The sequence below is a fragment of the Crotalus tigris genome, unplaced genomic scaffold, assembly GCF_016545835.1.
Source record: "Crotalus tigris isolate CLP2741 ecotype Arizona unplaced genomic scaffold, ASM1654583v1 scf7180000019478.12717781048:2074007, whole genome shotgun sequence".
NCBI lineage: Eukaryota > Metazoa > Chordata > Lepidosauria > Squamata > Viperidae > Crotalus > Crotalus tigris.
In genome coordinates, this window is record NW_024097560.1 from 733,364 (window position 1) to 744,707 (window position 11,344).

Genomic DNA, 11,344 nt, shown 5'->3' on the forward strand with positions numbered 1-11,344 from the left:
GAAGCTTTATGGGGTATAGTGTTCTGGTTGGTGAGTAAATTGGATTAAAATAGGTGTCTGCTTGGGAGTGAGGTCCCTGTCTTTGAACTGGAAGATAATTTTGCAAGATTTGACCATAATTTTTAGGAAAGCTGATCCTAGCGGCCGGCCTGAGAGGATTCCAAGGTTGTGCAGCCACAGAACCTCAAGATATATAGCTAATGGTCCATTAGTACCAACTAAATCCAGTCATCAAAGCAGTCAATTCTTCCAGAGGGAGCCCACTTTAATATTTAATGTTATAATTGCATCTAATGGACAGGCTGCCGGGAAAATAATGTTTCTGGTTTGGCGATTATCTACAAATAGTTTGGCCTGCATCTTTCCATCCACCTAAAATAGGGGGAGGGCAGATTTAAAATTAATCTCCCCATCAAGATGATCAATTGTTCTGCAACACTGTAATAATTTGATAGTGCCTAAATTTTATAAAAATTTCATTTTCAATCTCCAATTTTTAGAAATGTGCGGTTGGGGATCTAATAAATGTCTTAAAGATGCTGCCATATCTTTACAACGATTTTGATATATTTTGCTTTGAGCATGTTAATTATAGTAAATTTTCCTTTTACTAAGAGAAACGTACTAACAGGACAGCTAATAATTAATCTCACTTTATTCCCAAAGGTGGAAAAAAACAAGCCGAGATCCGCATACTACTAATTGAGATTGTTTTTCTTCCCATCAACGTACAAATTAGACAGCCAGCAAACCAAGGACCTGCAATGTATTTTCTTTAAAAAAACTACTTTCAGAGAATTTCCTTAAAATCCCCAATCGTATGATTTTCAGCAGCAATGCATGTTTGGATGTGAACATTATCTTGCATAAGATTGTAGTTCTTATAATTAAACCTCGACACCTCTTCTATGAAATAAAAGTTAATTAATACTTCGATGCGGATAGATTGCTCACCTTTTCTGAATAATGAAGTTTGAGGATTCTTTTTGTGGCTGTTTCTGGTGCTCGTCTTGAGCGAGCGGCTTCAGGACGTGAGTGGACCGTCTGTTCATCTGAAGAGGCAGCACAGCGATGCTCTCTATATATACGCCGGACGAGTGAAACACTAATAGGTGTGGCCAGAGAGTAATTCTGCAATGGGATACACAGATCTTCTTTGTTCTCCGCTGCACAGTACAAAACATATCCCAAGCCTTTTTAAAAATGAAAATAGAAAGTAAGTAATAAGGAAAGTGGTTTTTAAAGATAGTTCAGTACTTGCAGTATAATAAATGTTTAAGGTACCACTGGAGTTTTCTATTTTTCCAATAGTACAGGGTAGGTTTTTATGTCTAGCCACCGGGTAGTATAAATCTAAGGATCCATTGTCGAGAGTGTGAGAATAAACTTTCTCCTGAGTGTTGCAATGTAAACTTTTACTATGAAATGGAGGCAGGTTTACATGCTAAGCTGCAGTCTTCACTAAAATACGTCACGCTTATTAAAAGATGTGTGGCTGTTGAACACAAAGTGAATTTATGAAAACAGCTAAACATAAATGGATAGAGCTAAAAACAGCACGTTTTCAAATTCAACATCTGCTTTAAATCTCTCAACTGATAACAAGCAGCCAACGTCATTTGGGGCTTGGATCTCTGTCCTTTGGTGACATTTTGCAATGTCTCTTATTTAGGGATAATTTTCTCTCTTGGCTACTTGAGTATCCTGAGAAAAATTATTAAATGAATGTTGGTTCCCTCTTGTTTAAAATGTAAAAAAAAAAAAAGCCAAATTCAGAGGTGCTGAAAATAACATGAGGGGAGAAATGGAAGGCAGGAAAATGGCATAAGGCACACAGGCTGTTTGGCACTTTAGAAAAAAACCTGACTTCTGCTTATAATCTATTTTTTATGTTTACCTATTTTGCAGCAGAAACCTTGCATTACGCCTCTCTTTATCTCTAACCTGAAAAGCATGTTACTGCTCTATTTAAAGTTTTATTTTCCCCTTCTGTTTACCTGGCTCCTCCTAGCTATTACACCCTAAAAGGTCTCAATTATCTTTCCCCCCACCCCCCACCATTTGGCTTAGACATCACAGCTTGACAAATGGACTCTAAATTTAATCAGGAGATCTTATTATCAAATTATTAGCCTTGTGATCATCCAGGCCTTCATCAAAAGTAGATCAAAATCAAACTACGCAGGAAGCTGTTACAGTATAATTATCTCCCCTGAGACTCAGTCAACATTGTCCAGAAACAGACTTACTTTCCTGATTCTAAGGTTTTGTGTTCGTGGGGCTGTGGCACTCTGGAGAATGGGGAGTAACGCAGCTATTGCAATAATGATGTTTAATGCGAATCATATTTTTACAATGATAAGGAGAAAGTCTACTGCCACTATGGTAGAAACTGCACATGTTCAATAAAGCAGTCACACACACATTCAGGCTGGAAAATGCCTGTGTTTGCGTCTTTATAACATTTATCTTCTCGGTTTTCAAATGCAATGTTCCAGCACTTTTTAAACATGCTTCTTTGTTTGCAACTGAATGAGGTTTGATTAAACAATAACTCTCGTGTTTTTCTCCCACTATTTACAACAATGTTCAGTGCAAAAGAGTTTGTTCAGTATTGAGGACCTGTAAGCATTTAAAGAGATATTAATGAGGAGAGCAGGATTTTTCAAAATAGGCAGCAAAGCCATATTTCCAGGATTGCCATAGAAAACGGTGAGAAACAAGGAAACCAATTCCATCAAAATAGAAGGGTTGGGGTAGAGCTGTGTAACCTAAGTGGCAGATCTGTTACAGATTTACAGGCTTTCAAGCTTTAGAAGGGCAGCCCAAGAGGGAATATGGTTAGAGCATCATCTACCAACATGATTAACTGTCTGGGGAGAAAAATTAAGATTATCAGTGGACTGAAAGAAGAAAAACCAAGTGAAGTACAGAATGGGAAGGAGGAGGAAATATTAAGGAAAAACGTCCCGAAAGTCTGTGGAATGCACACTAAAAAAGTAGGGTTTAGAAACCATAAGAAAAAGTCCAGGAATGACACTTGTGAAGGACGCACAGAAGCAAAGCAAACGCAGATCGCCAGGCTGAGCTTCCCTCCCGGGTCCGTATTTGTTAGAAAGCAGTTTGAGAAGCCATCTTCCTTGCTGCACTTCAGTCCACTTCTTCTTCTCTGGGACTCTGATCCCACGTCGGTCGAGTCCTGCTGGGCCCGTTCCTGCTTCTCCTAAAAGGGTAGGGGCTCCAGCTTCTCCATCAGAGACTTGACCCAGCTTGTTCCGTTGATCAGCTTGGTGGTGGCGATGACGTATTCGGTGCCCCCGTCCTCCATCTGAGAGAGGAAGCGGAAGGCTGCGATTTCGGCATAGGTCACGCCTCCCAGAAAGAAGACGAGAGTCACGCGGTTTTCTCCGTGCTGACCTGGAATTCAGAGAGAAAAAACTGAAAACTGCCTTCAAAATTCTCTTTTGTGCTTTGCCGCTCATTTCCATCCACTCAACTTGTGATGCAGTTCAGAGCAGTTCGGTCACAGTGAAACAATATGCTATTATTTGAGTGTGAACAAACATGTGTATACAGGGAGTCCTCAACTTACGACCAGAACTGGGATAATGTCTGTCGCTAGGCAAGTGGTTGCTGAGAGACTCGTCTCATTTTACAACCTTTATTTGCCACAGTTGTTAAGTGAATCACATGCCTTCCCCCACTGACTTTGCTGGTCAGAAGTGGCTGGGAAGGTCGTCATGAAGGCAGGACCGAATTTGATCACATGACCCTGGGAATCACAGTCATAAGCATGAGGATGTCTTAACCCACTTTTTCTTTCAGTGTCATTGTAACTGTGAACGGCCGCTAAACAAATGGTTGTAAGTCAAGGATTCCCTGTAATACCGTCCCGGAACATTCGCCATACAGGAGGTACGAAGTGCAAGGCAGAATTAAACCTAATCAAGATTCTTTGGATATTGTAACATTTTGGAAGCAACTGGATGCCTACCTATCACCCCATTTGTGTGGCCACATTGGAACCCCCAAGTCTACAAGAGGCAACTGGATTGGGCTGGGAGTCCCGGATGCACTTAGAATACGCGTCCCGGGTTGAACAGGAGACCCAGAGAGACTTACGCTTCTTCTGGAGCCCGGTTGGCAGCTGCTGCCTCTCCTCAAAGTGTGGGCCCGGAAGTAATTTTAGGACTTCCTCGATGCTTCGCCAACCTGGCCGGGCAAGCAGCTGTGCCAGGCGCACGCTGAGAGGCGCGTAACCGCTGTAGACGTAAGAGATGTCGTTCGGGTTCTGCAGAGAGCAAAGAAGGGGCGGAGGTGAAGAGGAACAGCAGGATAACTTAGGACCCCTTTGCAAGCCGTCTCTTGAAAGCGGCAAGAGGCGGAGGGGAGCTTGCCTGTTCGTTGACGTCGTCCATCCATAAACGCAAAGTTTTCCGGATGGTGGGGTAGTTATTCCGGCTGCCCAGCTGAGGCTTCAAAAGTCCAGCCTTTTCTAGGTTATTTAAGGTCAGGATGTGTTCGTAGCCGTAAGTCTGTAACGAGCACAATGGCCTTTTAGTGTCAGTATATTCATTTTATACATTATTTATGAGACGGTGAGTTCACCCACTGAGACTTGAAGCTATCTACCTGCCTGGTTGAAAGGAAAGGAGAAAAAAAAAAGGATTTTCAAATCTATGAATTCATTTTAGCTTTCTTTTCAAGGATTTGAAAGTCCAGCTTTAACATTAAAAAAACCTCTCACCATTTCATGTCTGCGTTTTAGTCTGCAAACAATTTTCAGAGGAAATATAGAATTATAATGACTATTCAAATAAGAAAAAAAAAAAGGAAGCCTGGCTAACTACTGCATAGTCAAGTAAAATAAACAGTAAGGCAGGATAAAACATCTTGATCTTTTGGTTGATTTTTTTCTTTCCTTATCTGTGACTCTTTTAATTCTACAAAACTCTCCAAATGGTTTATGGTCTTCCCCAAGCTGTATCAACATTTGCCTTTACGAAAGCCTCACCTGGAGGATTTCTCTCTTGTAATGGTCTAGCATCTTTTGCTTTAAGCCACTGTTGCACACCGACTGCAGGCAAACGAGCCTCAGTATCTTAATCAAGGGATACTTTTGGGCAATACAATCTTCTATGTAACTGTTGACCTGCGCAGAAAAAAATCCAATTAAATTTTTAGCCAAAATTACGCAAAACACATCAGCTATTTGAGAAAACATTGGCCTACCTTATCGGTATCTATGCCGGACATAAATTCTTGTTCCACTGTTAAATTATCGAAGAAGTCTTCAGAGGCTTACAATACAAAAACGAAACACGTTGTAAAGAAGGGACTTAGTGGAATCCTGAGATATTTTAATAGCAGGGATGCTGCTGAGATCTGGCCAGCGGTCAAAACCGAGGGAAGAGATTGAAACCAGTTCGGTCTTATCCTCATTCAAGAGGGGACACCTACCCTCCCTTACGCCCGTCCCCCCCAAAAGATACTCTCGAGTTACTCACTGGTGATGTCTTTGATGAGCTCAGCGATGGAGGTGTGGTTCGCCAAAGAGCTTCTCGCGGCCTGCATGTGTGGCAGCTGTGAGACGAACTGCTTGATCTCCCCCACCGTTTTGGCATGGTGCCTTTCCTAAGAACGTAAATCAGAATCCGGAGCCATTCATTTCATTTATATCCCCCCTTTATCATTTTTACAAATAACATATCCGACGCAGCTTCCTTCTCCTATTTTTCCACAACAGCCCAGTGAGGTGAGTTGGGCTCAGAGACAGACTGGCTGGCTTTCATGCCTATGGTGGAACTAGAACTCACCGTCTCCTGGTGATTGGCCCAAAATCACCCAGCTGGTTTTTAAAGGCTAAGGTGGAACTAGAATTCACCGTCTCCCACTTTCTAGCTTCATGCCTTAATCCCCTTATTAAACCAGCTCTCCTTCCTCCCAGCCCCATTAATCTTATTTGGATTTCTACCACTTTTGCACAGCAGCTTTCTAACCCCCCCCCCGCCCCCCATCATTGTCTGAGAGGTCATCATTTGTCAAATCTCAGGTGGCTTTTCCAAAGCAGGATTAGTGGAATTATCTCCATAGCAATGAAAAGCAGAGAGTATAACTCTAAGGACCGGATATCCACGAAATATAACGATCTATTAATTAATCTACCCAGCTTTTTCAGGGCAAAGTAAGAGGGGAAAAAAAAACCTACGCAAATCCCACACGCTTGCTGACAAGTGCAAAAACGGAGGGAAGTGACAATGACACGAATGGCAAGCCCAGGCAGGGAGACCGTAATGAAGCTGGCCATTAACAGGCTTCTTCTGCTACGTGTAAGCTCCTGTTTCATTATCACCTATTAGATCTGACAATGCAACATCCCCTTTTCCTCCTTCCTTCGTCCCAGTGCAAAAATGCGAATATCCCTGTTGTATCAATTACAGAACTCAGATCTGAACACAACCCCTGGCTCAAGAGACCAACTTCTTCAAAGCAGCCGTACAAAATTTGGAATCTAAGAGAAGAGGGATGAAGTCCAGGTAGTCCTTGACTTACGACCACCACAATTTATGTTGTTAAGTGAGCTTTCCTCCCATTTCACGATCTAAGGCGGGTGTCGCTTTATTACCTCAAAAGCAGCCGAGATGACTTTGGCTTTCTTGCTCAAGACGCTGCCCACGGCGTTGAAGTTTTTGTCGCGGATCTCTGCGTACAGCTCCTCCGCGGAGTTCAGCTGCAGCTTCTTGGCCTCGGTGGGGAGCTCCTTAGCGGCCTCTCCCTGCTTCTTGGGGGCAAACTTTTCGGGGGGAAGTTTCACGTAGGCTGCCAAACATCATTTAAAAAAATACGAGGCAGATGTTTTGAAGGAAGCCCCAGGAGACACACACTGAAGATATACAGGTAGTCCTTGACTTATGTTGTTAAGCAAGATACATACTGAGTTTTACCCCATTTTACAACCTTTCTTGCCTCACTGCAGTTGGTAAGTTAGTAACCCGGATGTCAAGTCAATGCAGCTTCTCCCATTGACTTTACTTCTTAGAAGATCACAAAAGAGGATCACGTGACCCAGGGACACTGCGACCGTCATAAATATGAACCAGTTGCCAAGCAGCTGAATTCTGATCACGTGACCCTGGGGAGACTGGAAAGGTGAGAATTGTGAAAAACAGTTCTAAGTCCTTTTTTTCAGTGCGATTGTAACTTGGAACAGCCACTAAATGAACTGTTGTAACTCGAGGTCTGTCTGTGACTCGGTTTGAGGAGCTCAAAGTGGTCTGGGGAGCCTGCTTCCTCCACTTTCCCCCCCAACAACCGTGTGAGGCAGGCCAGGCTGAGAGGAATGGACAAAGCTCCTACCTTCCCGGTCGTGCTCTTACTTACTGTTCTGAATTCCGTATATTTCATCAATCAGGCCCTCGTAGGTCAGCTGGGTAGCCAGAGGAGATATCAAATCCACGTTGCGGTCCAGCAGCAGAAGGGTATCGAAAACGGGCAGAATGGGGTTCTGGATCCCCGAAAACTCCCTCTTCATGCGGATCATCATGTTTGCCACATGCTGCAATCCAGAGAATCCAGCAGGTTACGGCCCAGGCTGCCAACAGAGATGAACCTCGCAAAGACCAGGAGACTTTAAAACTACCTTTCCCACGCTCTGCTCTGCTGGCTGAATTCCTAGACATCCAAGCCAAGCAGAAGACCCTCCCAACCCAGCAAGCCATCCTGGTTTCCACCATCTCTGCCTATTTCAGACATTGCCCAAATTAGGTGGCAGACATTCTACTGTTCCTGTGGTTTGATCCTCTGCAGTTAGGATCTTCTGCTGAGCTGCTTTTCATCAGCAACAAACCTTCCACAGCCTCCGTTTAGCATCTAAATCAGAGGCATCCAACTTCGAGAACTTTAAGACTTCTGGACTTCAACTCCCAGAATTTCCCAGCCAGCCAAAATTTGTGTACTGGGTTGGTTACAACATAGATGGAATCTAAGAGAAGAGGGATAAAGTATTCTTTTGTCCTTCCTGAGAACAACAGAGGAGACACACACACGTGGCTGGGGAATTCTGGGAGTTGAAGTCCACCAGTCTTAAAGTTACCCTGCTAGTTTAAATGATCTAAACCGGGGGTAGTCAACCTTGGCTCTTTTATGACTCGTGGACTTCAACTCCCAGAATTCCTGAGCCAGCTGAATTCTGGGAACTGAAGTCCACGAGTCATAAAAGAGCCAAGGTTGACTACCCCTGATCTAAACCAAGGGGCCCTCATTGCAAAAGAGGCTGGCTGGAAGTTAAACTGAGCTATAAATTAGGAAAGGCTTTCCAGCTTATTTTTACCCTGGCACATTCCCCTTTTCCAAAGATGAGTGGGATGGTTCCGTAGAGAGCCTGGAGCGTCATGAGACCTTTTGCCGCATGGTAGAGGCTGGTCTGGTCATTTTCTAAGTAGCACTCCTATGAGAAAGGAAAGTCGCTCTCAATTTTCCCGCAATCAGAAACGAGGCCTGGAGAGCTCCAGGTTCCCGTCTTGGGAGTGGCCTCCTTAGTCCTGTGCAGGTTCTGACCTTAAAGGCGTTTTCTGACTCCATGGACAAGAGGTCTCCATCAAAGGGAATGAGGTCCAGGCTGTACTCCTCTCGGTGAACAAAACAGTGCAACACGTCCAGTTCTCTGAGGCGCTGCTCGCATAACAAACTGCGACGCGGCACAAACAAGATATGGAAATCGCGCTGTGGACAGCGGATTTTATCTTCGCTGGAAAAAGAGAAGTTTATCCAATCAAGCCTTAGCCAGCTGAATTTTAATAGTCCCTGGACCAGTTCAAATGACCATCATTCATTCATTCATTCATTCATTTATTCATTCATTCAATGTATATAGAGCACTCTAATTTATTAAATATTAAGTTATCACTAAATCAGCAGCGTCCAACCTTGGCAACTTTAAGATTTATGGACATCTACTCCTAGAATTCGTGAGTCAGAAATTCATGAGTCATGGCTGGCTTGGGAATTCTGGGAGTTGAAGTCTATAAATCCTGAAGTTGCCAAGATTAGACATCCCTGATTTAGATTAATACCCCCCCCCCAATTCAGAACTGAATAAGCGTAACTGGGGGGGGGAAACATATATTCTGCCCTTCCTCTGCCAACATAAACAGTAGCGTTTGTCCTCGTGAGAAAGGCCACAGCCAACCCCAGAGACATTACCTGAGCACATTGTCGGCAATTATGTCCATGAGCTCTAATCTGGGCCTGACAAAGAAAATAATGTTCTTGACATCAGCCGGTGGAAGGAGACCTCCTTTAAGGGTGAACATTTTCTCCACCTCATGTTCCTGGAGGGAAACAATCAAAACAAATATGAAAATATTCAATTTTGTTTGAGTATTTGAGAAAGAGAAGGGGTTTGAGGACCAGCTTGCCGATAGAGGTAACAGCAAGTCTTCTTTGAAATAGAAGCTTGCCGCTCTCTGTATTGCTCCAGATGTGCCAAATGTGTGTTTTTTTTTATTTTTCCAGAGGAAGAGAACAAGATATGCATACTTTTAAAATGAAAGAACTAGTGTATCTTACCTTCAGAAGAGAATATTGTGCAATCAATCCAAAGGGCCCAGTAAGATACTCATCCCACACAATGGCCTAAGGAAAAAGAAACAGAATTAAAAGCAACATTTTGGAAGACATATAAATATATCAATGTATAACAAATATCAATAAGTAACAACAATGAATCCAAAATATTGACGACTAATAATAATGTCTTTGCATTGTTTGTTTTGTTATGTTTTATGTGTTTTTTATTGTTAGCCGCCCAGAGTCCTTTGGGAGTGGGGCGGCTTATAAATTTTAAAAATAAAATAAAATAAAATAAATCAATGTATAATAAAAACTGAACACTGATGAGTAACAATAAAAATATGCATAAAAATATAAACACGCAACAATATAGAATAATACAGAATACTTCATTTGGCCAAGTGTGATTAGATACACAAGAAATTTGTCTCTGGTGTGGTAGCTCTCAGTATACATGCAAAGCAACAGAATAATAATATCATCGAATAACAAATGATAATTTATAACAGTACATAATATCAATGTAGATTAATATAAATGAATGACAAATAACGATACTTTAAAGTGTCAATGCATAATAAATATCAGTGTGCAGTATTAGTGCATAATACCGATGAACAAATGCAAATTAAAAACACCAATATGCAATAAATATACACCGCAGAATAAAATCACTGCACAATAATATCAATGAGTAACGAAGGATGATAATAATACTTGAGAATATCAATGCAGAATAAATATCAATGGGAAATGATATCAATGCATAATAACGATAATTAAAAAGATCAATGCAGAAGGGCATCAATGCATGAGAAATATCCACCAATGAGGAGGATAATTAGAAATAGGATGAGGATCCAGGCTGCGGGTTAGGGAGGGGCGGGGGGACTCGGGGACCCATCCTTCCCGGCCGGCGGTGGAGTATGGGCCCCCGGCGGGGCCGCGCCGACCTTGGATCCGGCGCATTTGTCGAGGAAGGCGCGCAGCTCGCGGCGACCGGCTTCCCTGAGCGCCGTCAGCGGGACGCGGCCTGAGCTAAGGTGCGCCGCCATGGCCGCTGCGCTGGCCACGCCCCCGACGGTCACGTGAGGCGGCCGAGGTGGAGGAGGCGGGCCCTCGGCACTGCCACGCCCCCTCCGAGTCAGGGCGCTTACCTGGGCGTCCAGGTGAGGCTCTCGGCGGAGGCGCCCCGGGATTTTTGGGTCCCATCCCCATCTTTCACAACCCCTCCCTTAGATATTGAGTTATAGTATCTATACTATTGTAATTCTGTGATGCCATATTATTATTTTAAATTGTATATTGTATTGACCAAGTACTTTTCTTTTTCTTTCTTTCTTTCTTTCTTTCTTTTCTTTTTTTTTCTATCCTTCCGTTCTTCCTTCCTCTATGTCCCTTATTCCTATGTTTTCAGGAAGCAACTGGACTTTGTTTTTCTTTGAAGATGTTTTGCTTCTCATCCAAGCTTCTTCAGCTCTGACTGGATGGTGGATCCTTCCATTCCCCACCATCCAGTCAGAGCCGAAGAAGCGTCTTGGATGAGAAGCGAAACGTCTTCAAGGAAAAACAAAAAAAGTCCAGTTGCCTTTTGAAAAAGCATCTTTGGGACAACCATGACCTGGACGACTGAGAATCTCCATAGACTCTATCTATCTATCTATCATCTATCTATCTATCTATCTATCTATCTATCTATCTATCTATCTATCTATCTATCTATCTATCTATCTATCTATCTACCTAGTCTTCTTTTTATTTATCCTTTTCATCT

General features: G+C 42.9%; 1 protein-coding gene across 1 annotated transcript; it reads right to left on the minus strand.

Moving 5' to 3' along the window:
• Positions 1 to 2,315: 2,315 nt before the first annotated feature.
• Positions 2,316 to 10,673, minus strand: VPS33A (VPS33A core subunit of CORVET and HOPS complexes). The gene is made up of 13 exons (XM_039362691.1): positions 10,524 to 10,673; positions 9,568 to 9,633; positions 9,202 to 9,329; positions 8,557 to 8,746; positions 8,330 to 8,446; positions 7,381 to 7,555; positions 6,626 to 6,819; positions 5,508 to 5,634; positions 5,233 to 5,300; positions 5,015 to 5,152; positions 4,398 to 4,535; positions 4,123 to 4,291; positions 2,316 to 3,417 (listed from the first exon to the last, which is right to left on the minus strand). Exons 1-13 carry the CDS (start codon positions 10,623 to 10,625, stop codon positions 3,224 to 3,226), a joined length of 1,806 nt encoding a protein of 601 aa, XP_039218625.1. The 5' UTR covers positions 10,626 to 10,673; the 3' UTR covers positions 2,316 to 3,223.
• Positions 10,674 to 11,344: the final 671 nt, after the last annotated feature.